Here is a 17,517-nt window from a genome sequence, read left to right as displayed (position 1 = left end):
TATTAGAGCTTATAGAATTTGCGCCTTGTTGGTGGCCATGTATGTGCTGTGAAATTCAAACACAATTGTTAGAAGGGAAGCGAAAGAAAGGAGGGAAGAAGAAAAATGATTCTGAGAACTCCACCGCCGTCGAAGAGGCCACGCGGCGGCGGCGATGCGGACGGCGACGGCAATGGACAGCTGGTCATCTACGAGGATCCGCCGGAGTCATCCCAGGAACCCTCGGCTTCGGAGCACATGCTCTGCACCTATCAGTGTCGCCAGATGGTTTGTCTTATTTTCCTTCCTTCTCGTCAATCCACGTTACCACGTAAAAAATCGATAATCACATGCTCCTGCTATCTGGATTGCGTTATCTAATAATATTTTTCCACTGTATCAACCATTTCTATACCATAGCTTCATTTTCTTGTAATAAAGTTGTACTTAAAGCTTATCAGAATAAATAAGAACCTAAAATAAACGAGCCTCGTAGTGAAGCTGTGCCAAAAAATTAGATACGACTACACATTTGACATATCTGCCTAGCTATGCTGAATTTTTGAGAAAAAGTAACACACACAAATATAGTTCACTACTGGCACTGTCCGCGCGCAGCATTGTTTTGCTTTGCAACCGACACCACTTAATGTGTTTTACCTTTTAAATTGCGGTTGGTGTTAATAGTTTTGGGTTTAGATCCTTGGTATTGTGAGATATTGTGGATAAATGCTGCCAATGCAGCAGCCTCAATTGCAGTTGCATACACCCTAATAAAATCGACTGTGCAGATGAAAGGGTAGTTCTGTACTGTTTTTTAAGGCCTTGGTTTGTGTGAGAAATCATGAACCGAGAAAAAAAATAGAGGAAGAAAGGAACAGTTTATATTTCTTGGATTTTTCGAGTCTCAATCACTCACGTTTTCCAATGAAAGAAGATTAGCTGCTGAAGTTTTTCTCTTTAAGTTGGTTAGGACTTGAGAGAAAAATGTATTATGAAAGTTTCATGGTTAAAGGTTATAATTAAAATCATATCTGCGCTTGCACTTTTCGCTAATATACGTGTGTGTGTAAGTAAGAAAAATAAAGGTTATATAATTTGATCTTGTCACGAATAGTCAAGATTAAAACACACCAGTGGTGTGAGATATTTGAAAAGGCATATATGTAGGTTTTTTTACCCGTATTTACTCCAATAAAAGTTTGTGGGAGCCACGACTACCCCTTGTAACATCGAAGCTCCTCCGTTGTGTATGCTATTGCTTCCAACACATATTTTTGCATGTCAAATTATTGCAGGTCAAATCAGATTTTATTGAAGCCTTAAACAAAGCTGAAAATCAAGCTCGTGATTATCAATCAAAATTTGAGACATTGGAGGATAATTTCCAAAAAGTTGGTCAGTACATGCTAGTGGAAGTGGCTTTTCATTTGATATTTTCCAGCACTTCTTTTTATTTTAATTTATATCCTCGTGATTTTTTTTCCTTTTCTGTATACCAATATATCCTCTATTTTTGTGCGTTTGCTTTAACTGTCAACTTGTTACAGAATCCGAGAGGAAGAAATTTGTGGACCAATTCTTATATGCCGAACAGGAGCTTGCAGCTGCAAAAGGGCGTGAACAGGCACTCCAGGAACAACTTTTGAAGGAGGTCACTGAGTCTCAAGAACGATTAAGAAAACAAATCCAATTGAACAGCGAACTCCAGGTGTGCTTATTTTTTTATTTATTGTTTAATTCTTTTAGACAAATAATAAACTTTATGATCTTGATTTGAATCCAATTATTCGATACAATTTCTCTTCCTATTTATTTGTGTTATAAGATCAATCTCAAATGCTTGAATGAATTAGTGTTACAAATCACACAATTCAATTGAAAAGCTGTGCAAGCTTAAATTGTTAAATGAGAAGGAACTGAAAGAGCACTTGTGCTCTTATCCTATTTGATTGTTCCACATTTTCTACTTTTTTATTTGTTACTCAATCATTCAATGCCTACACTGTATTTTTACTACTTCATTAGCTGGAGAATCTGTTATGTTCAATTAGTTTTGTGTGTCGCATTCGTGCAAATTCTAATACTATGTCGGCATGTTTTCTTTGTCATGTTGATGTGGTGATAATATATAATGTTATTTTTTTTCAAACTTGTTGAAGCTTATTACTACCCCTCTGCCTGTGATGCAATTCTAGACTGTGATTCAACTTTCTCTTAACTGGAATTTAGGTAAAGCTCCAAAATGAGATGAACCTTCGCAAAACAGCCGAGTCTCATGCTTCTTCAGCAGAGGAGAAAATGACATCTTTAGAAGGAAAGCTAGGCCATCTCGCAGAAAGTATAGAAAGGGAAAAAAAGCGACTTCATGATGAGCATTCACAACTGAAAAGTGACTCAAAGTTATCTATTTCTAGAATATCTGCCAACGTAAGTGGGTTATTTGTTTTTCATATTAAAAAGCTATTACATCTGTGTTATTGTTTGAGCTTTGTATTGTTCTTGTTGTAGCTTGAACAAATGGAATGCAGAGCTAATAATGCTGAGAGAGAAGCAGAGCTGCTAAAAGAACAACTGAAACATCTTAAGGGTCAACTTAATGAGGTTTGGGTGTCTAATTTATTGATTGTTGACTTCCATTGTTTCTTTAAGAATGTCCAGTGAACAGAGGTATCCTCTGGAAAATGAAATTTTCATTTGGTGTTAAGCCTTTTCTCTCACGTGGACATATTTCTGGTAGATTAATGTATTGTACATGCTTCATTTCATTGCCTTACTTTCATTTCCATTAGGATTACTGACATCTGATCGCATTATATCATGATTCCTGTTTCCAGTGTTTGCACCAGAAGATTGAACTTGAAAAAAAAGTATCTAGTTTAATGTTTCAAGAAGTTGCTTCTACAGAGAGTAATGTTTTAGTCAAGCATTTGCAACAGGAGCTTCGGAACTATGTAAGTTTGCTTTCTTTTTTAGCTTGTATCTTGATGCTCTGTTTATAGGGATTATAGTAATTCGAGAATGCATACATTGATGGCTTGATGTGTCACTCTGGACTCATTTTCGTAGTTATCATCTGGCACAATCGTAAAAATGTTTTGGCAGTCTTGGCCCTTGATTTGAGTGTTTCTTTTAAATTTGCTGTGATGTTTATGGTTTGGTGCCTCCTAAACAATGTATTTAATTTCCATTTACAATTTTTTGTCCCTTTCTGTGTGTGTTTGGATTGCAGTTAGAAAAAATAAGTTTGGTTGAATGAAATGAAAATCTCATTCAACGGAAAAGTTTTATGGTTTTGCTTTGAAACCAACCCATGTTTGAAGCTCAATGAAACAGAACAAAAATTTGCCAAACATCATTTGTGACTTTCAATGTAAAGTAAACTTGGGTTTCAGCTCCCAAACTGAAAACCAAACACACACTTAAGTTGTAAAGTTTAGTGACTGTAGTTTAAACTGACACCCCATATTCAGAAATACCAAATATATATATATATATATATATGTAACTTTTTTATTTCATTTCAACAAATATTCTCTTTTCTTTTCAACTTGTGCTATTATGTTATGTAATATTCCTCTTTAGCCATCCCTTTGCTGGTGTTTTACTCAGTTTATCTCTCTTTTACAGCAAGCCTATTCTGGCCAATTCATTATTGTGGAACACAACTTTTAAAAGATTGAGTTCACATTGATGCAATACTTTGATTGTCAATGTCACTGTATATTGTTCACTTGCACTGTTGTATCAGAAAACAGAATTGCACCCTTCAATTTTTTGTTTAATTCTTGAAAATTTTAATTTCAAATTATAATAGCATATTAATATATTCTGTGCCTTTCCTGCCCGCTAGGAAATTACCAGTTGAATTAGCACTGAATCTGTTTGCTACCGTAATCTGATAACGTATTTCAATTGAAATTTTAGGAATCCGAAGTTAGGGAAGCACGAAAACTTAGATCAAGTCATGAGAACATTGACCTTTTGAAGGAGAAATTAATAGAGGAAAAGAGTCACCGGGAAAGGGCAGAATCAGAGCTATCCAAGTTACAAGATATCCAGTTAAACATGAAAAAGTTGGAGGATCAAATATCATCATGGAGAATGATGATTACAGACATACCTGGTGTGACATGTTTTGAGGACTTGCCTGTTAAATTTGCAGCTTTACAGAAGTATGTCAGTAGCTACAAATCTGTGAGCATGGTTATACTAATAGATTTGAGCTTTTAGAGGAATTGTCAAGTTTAATAATTCTGGAATACTCTTTTAGAGCTTTTATTTGGGTTGAGATTGGATTGCTACTATTTAATCTCTTTGTTATGACCACCTCGAGGCCATAAATCTTTTAGATGATGTCCTATTAGCCCATTCCCTATGACACTACGTTTTCATTTTTTGGAAATTTGATTCGCACTACTTTTCTGAAAAGTGGTGGTTTGTGAAGCCTTGTGTATTCATCGATATTCATGATAATATCTATTTCTGTTATGTGGCATATTTCTGTATGCAAATTACTCAAAGTACTGGATATTTCTATGCTGCTTTATGTGCAAGTATGCGCCTATTGTCTTTGATCTTGATATCTTGTATCGTATGCAGAGAAGTCATTTATAGTACACAGAAAGAGGGCGAGATAACTGCTCGCTTGAAACAAATGGAGGTGGCTCTAGATGCTATTGAAATTGGTAAAAAAAATGCTGAAGCTGAGGCTGCGTTGGCTAAAGAGAAAGCAGAAGTATTGATATCAGAAATTAAACGAATTGAATTAATGGTCAGTGTTTGATTAGGATGTTTTCATGACACTGATAATGCTGAACATTTTACTTGTTCTTTACATACTTTATATTAGGCGTTTCTTTCATTGCCATTTTTTTAAATTCTTGGGTTTCTTATCTAGGCTTTTGTAAAGCATGCATTTATAGAACAGATGAAGAAATGATAAAAAAAAAATCTTTATCTAAATTAATAGATAAATATTTGTCTGTTAGGTTATGCATTTCAGATATTTGGATGGGCCCAAAGGAAATATAGGCTTTGGAACCTGTAGTTAGAATGTTATATTTTAGGTAAGTAGCTTGACAGTAGGAATATTTATGGCGTATGTTGAAGTGATTTAGATGCTAGGAGGATGGTATAACCTAAGAGGCTTTTGGTGGTATTTTTCATCACTGATAATCATGGTTCCTGTAAATGTCATAAAGGTATTCGAGTTTTCCGAGAACTTAGTGAGTCTCAAAGTACTCGCTGGTGTACAAGAGGGGCTTAATTATCTCTTAGCTGATCCATTCATTTATGTCGTTTTTTTTCATTAGTAAAATACAAAAAGAGAAATGATGATCTACTCATAGGTGTCAAATAGATAATACAGAAGATGAGTTAAGCTATTCTAACAAGTTAACCCCTTCGCATAAGTAAAGCAGTTCAAAGACTTCCTCTCGCGCCGGAGCATATAGATTGTATGTACTAAACTTGAAACCTATAATTTGAATTCGAGGTCCTCTCAAGAGGTTAGTCAAACTATCTGCAAGTAGATCATTGGAGTTGGCAAATTTTGTGCAAAATTCATTGGACAACAACTTCTTAATAAAATGACATTCAATCTCTGTATAATTGGTTCTCTCATGAAATACATGATTGGGAGTAATGTGAATAACTACCTGGTTGTCAGACACAGTACATGCTCATTTGTTGCATCTCACAAAAATTGAGCTCTTCAAGGAGCTGTTTTATTCTCACAAGTCCACAAGTGAGTAATATCATTGCCCTATACTCTGACACTAAATTGAATAACCACATTTTGTTTCTTGCTTTTCCAAGAAATAATGCCTTTAATGAAAACACAATAGCAGGTTGTGGAACACCAACCTATAGAAGATCCTTCTCAATCAACATTACAATACCCAATAATTATCCGAGTATTATCTTATCTTCATAAGAGCAATCCTTGCTTGAGGCCTTTGAGTTATATTAAATATAGTAAAACTATGTTTGGGATTAATCTCCCTTGTGTGCAAAATACACATAGGGACTGTATTTATAATAAAGAAAATATAGACTAAGACAAAAATACATACAAAGAATAATAACAATCGAAACTAAAAATAAGATAGAGATAAGATATTAATGATATCTTAACAAGTTATATGAAGATGTGAGTGGCAACACTCTAGTAATTAAAACCATTAGCCTGCATAATTTGATTAACTACTCCAACTGCAAAATACAAATCAATTTTAGTAATAGGGAGATAAATAAGTTTTCCAACAAGTCTTCTATAACCCTTTGCTTTGCCATTAACTTTTGATTTGAATCCGTTGGACTATCAATAGGTTTACAATCAATCGTGTGTCTCTTTTAGATTATACAGTTTTATATCCCAATTCCCAAAAGCCCCACTTCTCTCAAGTTTAAAGATACTCGTCTCTTTCCACCTCTACTCTTATTTGTAGGCAATTTGCCTTAATTATTTTCTCTCTCAGCCCAACAAACTAACAAACATCAGCAAGTAGCTAACAAACTAATTCTCTAATGGGTAGTTACATACGAAATGTCAACTAAGACTATTCCACAGTTTTAATGGATCACTCAGATGCTTTTTATTATTGCTGTACTTGACCCCTTTTGCTACACTGAAGCAATGTTGTGTATTTTGAAGAAACTGGCTGTAATTGGGGGCACTACTGACTAAGCTCTGGGCAATCTGTTCATTATAACTTTAGATCTCCTGTATGGCAGTGATAGTTACCGTGGATAGCTTTATCTGAAATATGTAATCATTTTGTTGCCATTATTTTGGTTATGTGCTTTAAAATATATATTATTTGTCTTGCAGCTTGCTGTTGTTACTGAGGAAAGAGATAAATTAAGAAATGGTGCTTCCAAGAATGTTGAAACTCTGGATGCATCAAAAAATGTAAATACTGTCCAGGTCACAGTTCCCTTAATTTCATTATTATTTAACTTATCATGTTTTCTCTTAATTTTCTTTTTCCCTTGTTGCATGGTTAATGCATACAGGAACCTGAATCATTTCTTACGAAGAAAGATGATAGCATTAAAGAATTAGAAAGTACCTTGCATGATCAGAGATTGATTAATAGTCGTCAGTTAGAGGAAATAAAGTTACTTAATGAAAAGTTGCACAGTGAAGCAAGAAGAGTGAAGTCATTGGAGAGGGAGAGTGACCGACTCCGATCAGAGATTTCATTACTAGAGGCAAAGGTTGGTGGCTTGGTCTCTCACAAGGCATAGTAGTACACAATCGTATTGCTCATGTTTTTAATATTATGTCCTCTTCATTTATTATGTTTGTCATGTGCTGTTGTATTACTTATTTATCAAAGGTGTCCAGATTTTGGTTTTCATTTTACATTCTAACTATCTAGACTTTGTTTTTCCTTTAGTTGGGTCACGGTGATTTTTCTGCTGCTAATACAAAAGTTCTGCGTATGGTAAATACACTTACTGTTGATAATGAGGCCAAACAAACTATAGAGGCACTGCAAACAGAGCTGCAAAAAACAAAAGACAAGTTAAAAGCTGTGGAAGAATTGAAAAGTCAATCAGGTATTAAACCTTGTATTTACAGTGGATACAAAGTTCTAAATGTTGTTTTAAAATGAGTTGGTAATAAAGACAAGATGGGTTGAGGGAGGAGAATGGTTTGAGGCTTTTGAAAATGGTTCTGCAATTTGTAGTATTTAGATAAATACCAAAAGGAAGAGAATATAATGTGTAGGTTTCGTATTTATTTTCCTCATTTCCTTTTTGTGGAATTTTTTACTACATATTAATATTCTGCTGGTATGTATGATAATTATAGATAAAAAAAGGCAAAAGGTAGAATTTTGTTTTGTTCCACCTTGGACATACTTACCACTGGCTATTATTCACATTTTGCTTCTTTGAGAAGCCAGTAATCAAATTTCTGGCGTCCTGCTGAAGAGTTTATCTCCGTTAATTAGACTGGATAGCATATGCTTCTTGATCAAAACTTTCTGTTTTTTTGATAATTAGAATTCAAGGCTCAGCTTAAACCAAGTAGTTAATTTTAATCAGTTTCCAATGAATGAATTTTTTGTTGTGGTATCTGGTTTGAATAAAATATTTAAAAGAAAAACTACCAAAGAAACCTATTTAAGTATACAGGAGGTATGCCAAAAGAGTCTGGGTTTCTTAGAAAATTGCCAAAATAGAAAAAAAAAAAAAAAAACTGGAAAAAAAAATAATAAAATGAAACGTGAATTCCTCTTTTTACGATATTAGTCTGATCTCTATCGTTTCAAGACTGACATCGATGGTAATGGGAATCTTGCAAGATGAAGGCCTGTGTCAGTGCCTTAAGGGTGGTCTATATCTTCCAGTGCCATCTGTTAGCCTTTTGATAAGAATGTTATCCAAGAGGCTCTCGGAAAATTGCTAAACTAGAAATAAAAAAGTGGAAAAAAATTGAATATAAAATTGAAATATGCATTCTTTTTATGATATTAGTTTGACATCTGTCCTTTTAAGATAGACATCAATGGTAATGAAAATTTTGCAAAGATGAAAGCATGTGTTCAGTGCCTTAAGGGTGGTTTATATCTTCCTGTACCATCTTATTAACGATTGCATTGTATAAATATGTTATTAGATGAATGGTTTTTCTGATCACTTCTAGGTTTTAACTGTTTAGGAGAAGCAGGAAAGCTAGTAGATAGCTACATATCGGATAAGATGTTGAAACTAAAAGAGCAAATTGCAACACTTGAAAAACGAGAAGAAAGGTGTGTATAATTTAGCGTCTCTTTGAACATGTTTCTCCATATGAACCGCCTGGTTAGAAAAATGTGAAAACAAGAATAAAGTTAATTTTGCCAAATTTTTATTTTTAACTTGTACATGGACTAATTTTAATTTGTAGAGCAGTCAATTTTTTCTTCTAATTTTTCTTTTGAAAGTTCTTATGGAGAAGTTTGTCCAAACATACCTTTATTATTTTGTTGTCCTGAGATTATTCTAGAATAACTAAAACACTGAAATATCAACAGATACAAGACTGTGTTTGCAGACCGAATCTCAGTTTTCCGGAGGGCATGCTGTGAGCTTTTTGGTTACAAGGTTGGTAATGTTATTTACAGATCTATCTAGTTTTTCTACTATTGTTTTTTTCTTTTTGTGAATTGAAAAGTGTTGCTTTTGTTTCTTGATTGGAATGGAACGTCACACACATTGGCTTTAAAGATATTGTTGGTAATAGGGATGACTATGAGTAGGGTACTATTGAAACTGTTAGAATGGGTATTAAATATAGCTAGGAAGTAGTTGTATTGGAATACTGCTATATGTTGTGCCTATCTTTATACCTAGAAACCTCGGTTGATCTTTGCTCTTTCCTATACTCATTGTATCAATTCTATCAATTTAAATATGAGAACATATGAGAGGTGGTGTAAGACCCGGGAAGGGATGTTACAGGTGGGGCAGGATGAATAAACATATCCTAACCATGTATATACATAACAGCAGTGAGGTGGTGCAGGATGAATATTATAGCACCCGTACTCACTCATGTTAAAATTTCTGGGTAAAAACCATCTCCAATAAGGGGTTATTTACTCTTCCCATTTTTTTATCTTTCTCAGTACTCATAGAGAATTAGATGGTTTAAAATCTAAATGCATATTCGATTTCTAATCACTGTATTTTGATGGAAGACTGTTGCATGCTTCTGTTGGGGAAATTCTACCTCAAAGATATAAAATCCTTTTTGGGTAGCTTGAAGTGTTAACCATTACTTCTGTTATTTACTCTGTAAAATAAATTTTCTGCCATACATTTTCTGTGAAGCCATAAGCTATATTCTTACTGGAAAACTGCTGACAAATTATTGTATGATAATTGACTATATATTCTTCTGCTACTCTTAAAAGAAAATCCTTATGTATCTCTTGATATTGACAGATTGTGATGGATGAACACCATCGACCAAATGGAATACCGGTCACACGATTTACCTTGCAATCCATTTATGCACAAAGTGATGATGAGAAGCTTGAATTTGAATATGAATCGGGGAATACTAACATTTTGGTAAGATGTTGAATTTTGTATTGAATTTAGAAAAGAGATAGAAATGCTGATTTTACTTGTTTAATTTTATACCTCATTCAGAGTTTGGGTTGATCTTCCATATTAACAGGCAATTGCCCCTCCCTCCCCCTCTCCTCAATTTGGACCTTGAAACAGTCCGAATATTTCAGTCTTTTGCAAATGATGGCATGATTAGATACTGAAATTTTCCATTTTTATCTTTTTCATGAAAACAGGCAAATCATTATACATCTCTGCCCGAGGTTTCTCGTCAGGTAACAATGTTATAATATTGTAATATTTTTAAATAAATACTTAGGGGTTTAATCTCTTATTTATGATTGTGTGTGATCCGTGAAGGTTTTGTTTGAGCCTTGGGAGTGACTTCTCACTTTTAGGTTTTAACAGTGAAACTGTTGGGTCCTGGTACTTCATAACTAGAATTTAGGAAAGATAGTGGGCATGGTTTGACAACGGATGCATTTGTCAATATGTTCAGCAGGTGGCATGGCACAACCACAAACTATGGAGCTGAAAGGAAAACTGCAGGATCAAGAAATTGTGATCTTGATAGATAATGGAGCTAGTCACAATTTCATATCTGGCAAGGTACTTAAAAACTTGGGGATCAACAAGAATCAACCCAACCGGCCTTATTATGTAAGATTAGGAGGGGGAAAGAGGAAGGCCACACAAAGTTGTTGCTAGAATTTGGTCATGCGGTCAGGACAATATAATATGGTAGGAGAATTCTATTTGTTCAAATTGGAGGAGTGGATTTGATTCTTGGTGTGTCCCGTTACCATCCCTATTACCTAATCAGGGAAAATCCAGTCAACATAAAACCATATCAATACCTCCATCTGCAAAAAATTGAAATATAGAGACCCAGGTAGCCGAAATGTTGGAGATTAGTATCATACAGCCCAACAATAGCCCATATTCAAGCCTAATTATTTTGGCAAAGAAAAAAGATCGCAGTTGGCAGTTTTTTGTGGATGACTGAGCCATTTTACTAGATGAATTTACTATTCTAGTGATAGAGGAGTTGTTGAATGAATTAAATGGGGTTTTTGTATTTTTCTAAGATAAATTTAAGGATTCGTATCATCAAATCAAGATGCATGAATCACCTATATTGAAGACCGCTTTCAAAAACATATGAAGGTCATTAAGATTCTTTGGTAATGCCTATTGTTTTAACCAATGCACCAACTTCTTTTAAGGGCACCATGACCTCTATCTTAAAAGTCTTTCCTTAGAAGGCATGTCCTTGTTTTCTTTGAATATATATTGGTATATAGCATAATATTGAACATTTGAGGCATGTGTTAATAAAATTAGCAAAGCAGTCTTTCTTTGTTAACCAAAAAAGGTGTGCTTTTGGAAAAACAAGGATTTCTTATTTGGGGAATTTGATGGACACCCACAAGATTAAAGCTATTTTACAGTGGCCCTTACCAAGGATTATGAAAGCCTCGGGAGAGTTTTTAGGACTTACTAGTGGTTACTAGAGGTTTATATGTAATTATAAATCACCAATTGACTGGCTTATTGAAGACGGGAATTATGGACACAAGAGAGTTCTGAAGATTCACCAAGTTACAACAGACTGTTACTACTGCTCCAACTTTACTCATGCTAGATTTTTCACATAAATTCTCCATAGAATGTGATGCATCGGGAAAGGGAATAGGGTTTTGTTGATGCAGTAAAAGACATGTAGCATATTTTAACAATGATTTCGTAGATTTTACACTTGCTAAACCAGCCTATGAGAAAGAATTGATGACTTTTATTGAATATAGTGAAAACTAGGTTTAGGATTAATCTTCCTTTTGTCTAAAATACACGTAGGGTGAATATATTTTTAAGAAAGAGTAATACAAGTATATATGGCAACCAAACATAAATAAGGTAAATAGAAGATATTATTAAAAACAATATCTACCAATATCAAACAATGTCTATGTTTCCCTAATAAATAATAGATGCTATGTTTCCCTAATTAACAATAGATGCTATGTTTCCCTAATTAACAATAGATGCTATGTTTCCCTAATTAACATAAAACATAGTATATCTAATAGCTTTGATACTAGCTATCCAACATGGGAAGCCACATTTGTTAGGTCAGAATTTTACTTTATTTACAAGCGAAAGAACTTGTAGATGTTTCTTGGAGCAGAGAAAAACCACTCCACACCAGCAAAATTTGCTGCCAAAGCTGATAGGGTATATGAATTTGGATTATTAAAATTTCCACAATTTTGGTTAAAACCAGATCTTTCTTAACCCTTCAGCGATCTCTGCAATGTCTGGCCAAAAGGGTGCCAAAGCTGATAGGGTATATGAATTTGAGATAGTGTACAAGGTGGGTGCTTCCAATATAATTGAGGATGCTTTGTCTCGGTGGCATGTGGATAAAGAAATGTGAGCTATTAAGACCCTTTTGGCCAGACATTGCAGAGATCCCTGAAGGGTTAAGGAAGATCTAGTTTTAACCAAAATTGTGGAAATTTTAATAATCCAAATTCATAGCCATGCTATGATAGTCTATAGCAGAGCAGGTTCTCCATGGGTTCCTAAATTCCTCCATGAATTTCATGCATTTCCCACGGGAAACATTTGGGTATTTTTAAAGAACCTATACAAGAATGGCAACATTGATTTCTTGATTGGCATGAAGGGAACAATAACAGAGTATGTAGTGCTTCCAATATAATTGAGGATGCTTTGTCTCGGTGGCATGTGGATAAAGAAATGTGAGCTATTAAGACCCTTTTGGCCAGACATTGCAATGATCGCTGAAGGGTTAAGAAATATCTAGTTTTAAGCAAAATTGTGGAAATTTTAATAATCCAAATTCATAGCCATGCTATGATAGTCTATAGCAGAGCAGGTTCTCCATGGGTTCCTAAATTCCTCCATGAATTTCATACATTTCCCACGGGAAACATTTGGGTATTTTTAAAGAACCTATACAAGAATGGCGACATTGATTTCTTGATTGGCATGAAGGGAACAATAACAGAGTATGTAGTGACCTATCATGTGTGCCAAAGAAGTAAATACCAGGATCACGATAGCCATTACCCATTCCTACAGCCACTAGGAGGAAATTAGTATATATTTTATTGTGGGTACTTCTAAATTTAAAGGTTTTGATGTGTTGTTGGTAGTAGACAGACTGAGTAAAAATCAATATTTTATTTGCTTAGGCATCCCTATACTTCAAGGTCCATTGTAAGTGTCAGATCCTACTTTTATGAGTTTATTTTGGTAGGAAATTTTCAGACTACAGGGAACTGTACTGAGCATGAGCACAACTTCCCACCCAATGTTAGATGGACAAACTGAAGTTCTTAACAGACTGTTGGAAACCTATGTCGGGTGTTTTTGTTCTGAACAGCTGAAGTCTTAGGCAGATTTTATACCTTGGATGGACTTAATATTGGCATAATACTGGTTTCCTAGGAGCTGTACACTGCACCCCATTTGAAGTGGCTTAAGGAAGACCATCGCCTTCTTTGGGAAAAAAAAAAAAAAAAACTCCTGGGAGAAACATTTATGGAAGTTGTTGCACAAGATCTTATGAGTTAAAACAACTCAAATACCATTTGCAGAAGGCACAAAACCAGATTGCTCACTATGCAAATTGGTTTAGAAGCAGACCACATGGACAAGTTTCTATGTCTATCAAACTGCATCTCAAGCTGGCTGCTTGATATTATGGATCGTATTTGGTTTAACGTATTGGTACCATAGCCTTTAAGCTACAACTTCCAGAGCAAGTCAAGGTACAGCCAGTCTTTCGTTTATCACAACTAGAGAAAGCAACAATTCATGATCCAGTTCAGAAACAACTTCCGACTGAGTTACAGGAGACAATATGGGAACAATGACAGTCAAACGTTTTTGGGTCAGAAATTCCTCAAGTGTTGGTCTAATGGATAGAAATGCCCCTAGAAGAAGCTACTTGAGAAGGCATTTCTTCCATCATAGATCAATTCCCAACTTTCAACATTGAGGACAAGGTTGGGAAATTGTTGGATCTCCGGTACATGATAAACCTTTACATTTCCAGGTTTATTATAGGAGAGAAATACAGACTAAATTATGGGAAGACGTAGTTTGCTATATCCGTTAGTGTTAGTTGGGTTTTTTTTTTTTCCTGATTTGTTACAACCTGTTAAGGAAATGTATTTTCCTTTACATAGTCCCCTGGTTTCACTAAGAGGAGGTTAGGAATTTTGATTTTGTGTAAACTGGGAATTCCGATGTAGAAAAGGAGATTTGAGGGTAAACTTGTTTACCTTGTTTGTTTATAATGCTTGATACTTAGAGAAATAAAGAAGTAATTCAATGATCTGTTTTTTGGGGAAGAGAGAGTATTTGATTTTCAAGTTGCAGTTTGACAATGTTGAGAACGAGTCCTAACAGAACATTCCTTGTGGAGATATGTTTTTGACATCAAATATTTTCAGCTAAAAATGTTTCTACTGAAAATAGTGTGCATTTCCAGCTACATATTATAGGAAGGGAAAACATATTTTAAATATCCATTTAATATTTAATTAATATTGGAAAATAACTTATTCATATTTAATGCTTGGAAACATAAAAAACTTGGGAGACGATCTAGAAGTTGATTTTCCGTAAAACAACCTGTTTCCTGTTTAACCTTTGTGAAGAAAAATAATATGTATGAGAAATTTACTGCTATTCCAAATTCTGACATTTCTTCAATTGTTTTTAAATTTGATTTGATCTATTCGGCCAAATGAGTGTGACTGTATAAGAGAGTTTGAGAGTAGCAGTAAATGGATTTAAAAACAGAAAACTTGCGTGAATGAGCAAATGATAATTGCCATCATGCATGTAATTCTAACACATGTTTCTTTTGCCAAGTCTTACCTATGCCCCTCATACATTCCCAGGTGGAGATATTCATCCGGAAGATGAATTCAATTCCTGCTTTCACTGCCAACATAACGGTGGAGTCTTTCAATAAAAGAACCCTGTCTTAAATTCAAAGACCAACTATACTACTGATAGTTTTAGCAAGCAACTTACAGTTATGCTGTATATATCTTGCATCTTCAACTTTGGGAATTTGATCAGTTCGCTAGGATGGTGATCGATGGCTTGGATTTGAAAAATATCACATTATTTTTTAAAATAATTGAATAGCGAGGTGGAAATTTTGGCGTGCAGACGTCCTAAGTTTTATTTCTTTGTAAGACTAAACTTTTCTTATTTCGTTATGTGTATTTTCAAGTTTGGGTATTCTTTTCCAAATCTTCCACTGGGAAGAGTTCTATTTTATTCCGTATTTTCCCCTTCTCAATTTACGTCCCAGCCGATATATTTCTGTTAACAAGTTTTGTAGGGATGCAAATTTCATGAAATTAGGCACTGAGACAGAATTATGTATGGTTCGAGACGAATGTTTTGGATGTGCGTCACAAGATTGTAAATGTGATAACAGATGACGAACATGCTAATGAGTATCTAAATAGGATGTGTTCCATATATCTGTTGTCTTATATTGAGACAGTTGTTCAGTGTGATTGTTTAAAGCAGGTGACTGTTTTTTGTTCCTGGTTTTCCTAGTTTAATTCCCTAGTAGTGCAGCGGCAACCAAGGGTCGGAAGCCAACCATTGTTTATGGAATGTCCTAATCATCAATCACTTGTTTAGTCTGCTTGAAATGATTGCACCAAGCATGGAGGGACCTAGCTGATTTCAGCCCAGCACTTGCGCTATGGTAGGGATCTTGTTCACCATGAATGGATATTCTAATCTGACATTTTAAAATGATGTGTCATGTGAAAAATATATATCTATTTCATCACATGAAATTAGTGGGATATGATCTAAAATTGTAAAAATGATTAAATTTATAAATAATTGCAGAACATCTACATTAGAAAGTAAATAAAAAGATCATCTCATATCGAGAGTTCTAATAATTTAATTAAGCTGTGTAGGGTTATAAGAATGTGTGTTTTTGTTGGTAGTGGAATGAGAATTGAAAGTTGCGATTGAAGTGTTGGCCGGGTTTGCAGGGGAGTGGTGGTGCTAGCTTGCGTAATTGGAGTGGAATGGAATGGAATGTTTGTGGTGCTACCTTACTGCGCACTCACCACCTCAAACATATTCATCTTCGTAAAACTCAATTCTTCAAATTAAGCGTAATTTTTTGGCTTCTTTTCTTAAGGTGGACGAATAGAGTTTGATGAGCTTTTTCATAAAGTTAGTTTCCATATCTTGCATAGCCCGCTTGCTACCGAGTCTTACCCTAAATAATGATCTCCTTTTTTTGTTTATTTTACCTTTGTTTTTCATTTTACCTTTGTTATGTGGATAGCTACTTTAATCATGATTATTCCACACAATTGCTGTTTCATAGTTAATTAATTAATCGGGTGTTGATAATGGTTCCACAAATGAAGCATAGCCGTGGAGTGTGCAAATTCTGAAAACGTGTATCTGATTTTAGTGCTTGACATTGACCGACCGCACAAAGATTCCAAAACTATCCACGTCAACCAATATCCAATTCCATCCAACTACATTCCTTAAACTATTCTCTCTCTAATATTAGGACCCCAATCATAAAATATTACATTTTTTTTCTCTCAAACTTCGAAGGTGCATTCCTCTTCATTGTTTATCTCAAACCATAAATAAATTACTTATTCAGAATCTGGTGTAACGAATGTAGTATTTATAGACATAATCCATCAAAATTCCATATTAATTTCATAGTAAATTTTGCACGGAAATTGTACATAATATTATCATGATGTGACATCCCCTGTTGTGAGACCCTTTTTATTAAAATATTGTTTTGAAAAGGGGTTCGGCCTAGCCTTTTTGAGACCCAAAAGTCAGTCTATTTTGGGATTCCAAGACCCCTTTCCAGTCTAATAGATCTCATTTGTCTCCTTTTCTAAAAACAATTCTCTCTCCTTCTTCCAACTCTTGAGCAACAGCTCTGCTACCTCCATCATCTTTTACCAATTGTTTTGTTGTGGTCCTGCCTAGGGTTTGTCTTAGTAACTTTGTTTTGTTTCGGAGAAAACGTTAATTTTTGGTGTATTTCCAAGTTAGAGGTTCAAATATTCATGAAACAGTGATATGGATGTTATTTTTCGTATTTCTAGAAGTGTTAGGTGATAGTTGGGCGAGTACCTTGGTCGCTAGGCGACTATTTCTTTTTCTGATATGCACAATTTTGGTAAAATTGACTTTTCTGACTCATTAACCGGGATTGAGCTCAAATTTGGACATTTGGTTCATTACATGCTATTTTTTGGTTTGACCGATTGGATTGTCGATTAGATGTATGTAGCTTAAGAAATGTGTTATGCATTACTGCGGTGATTTTGGTTTTGTGATAAAAACTTTTCTTAGGAATTTTGCTGTAAGAATTATGGTTGTGTGTTATGCTTGATT

At 34.7% G+C, this 17,517-nt stretch overlaps 1 protein-coding gene across 5 annotated transcripts; it reads left to right on the top strand.

Annotated features, from left to right (window-relative positions):
• Nucleotides 1-32: 32 nt before the first annotated feature.
• MAD1 (mitotic checkpoint family protein) lies at nt 33-15,635 on the top strand. Of its 5 annotated transcripts, none has more exons than XR_014993701.1 (17): nt 33-267; nt 1,278-1,377; nt 1,530-1,690; nt 2,212-2,409; nt 2,491-2,583; nt 2,817-2,933; nt 3,907-4,154; nt 4,582-4,753; nt 6,815-6,895; nt 7,000-7,203; nt 7,386-7,548; nt 8,642-8,747; nt 9,012-9,081; nt 9,925-10,053; nt 10,290-10,328; nt 10,556-10,662; nt 14,994-15,635. XR_014993701.1 is itself a non-coding variant. In XM_085671052.1 (16 exons), the coding sequence occupies exons 1-16, from the start codon at nt 106-108 to the stop codon at nt 15,081-15,083; spliced, it is 2,133 nt and encodes a 710-aa protein (XP_085527178.1). In that variant the 5' UTR covers nt 34-105; the 3' UTR covers nt 15,084-15,635. The 5 variants fall into 5 exon arrangements, 3 of the variants coding, with proteins under 3 accessions (XP_085527178.1, XP_085527179.1, XP_027915676.2); XR_014993700.1 differs by having other exon boundaries at nt 10,553-10,662; XM_085671052.1 differs by lacking the exon at nt 10,556-10,662 and having other exon boundaries at nt 34-267.
• The last annotated feature ends 1,882 nt before the right edge of the window (nt 15,636-17,517 follow it).

Source organism: Vigna unguiculata, chromosome 3 (genome assembly GCF_037176805.1).
Source record: "Vigna unguiculata cultivar grain cowpea cultivar isolate G323 ecotype 2 chromosome 3, ASM3717680v1, whole genome shotgun sequence".
Classification (NCBI taxonomy): Eukaryota; Viridiplantae; Streptophyta; class Magnoliopsida; order Fabales; family Fabaceae; genus Vigna; species Vigna unguiculata.
This window is presented reverse-complemented; position numbering and strand designations above follow the sequence as displayed.

Bases quoted from the DNA above. Each gene is read 5' to 3' on its own strand.
- MAD1 (XM_085671052.1), top strand. From the start codon at position 106: ATGATTCTGAGAACTCCACCGCCGTCGAAGAGGCCACGCGGCGGCGGC. The intron at 7,549-8,641 runs GTATTAAACCTT...GATCACTTCTAG, and splicing joins AGAATTGAAAAGTCAATCAG to GTTTTAACTGTTTAGGAGAA. The intron at 8,748-9,011 runs GTGTGTATAATT...AAATATCAACAG, and splicing joins CTTGAAAAACGAGAAGAAAG to ATACAAGACTGTGTTTGCAG.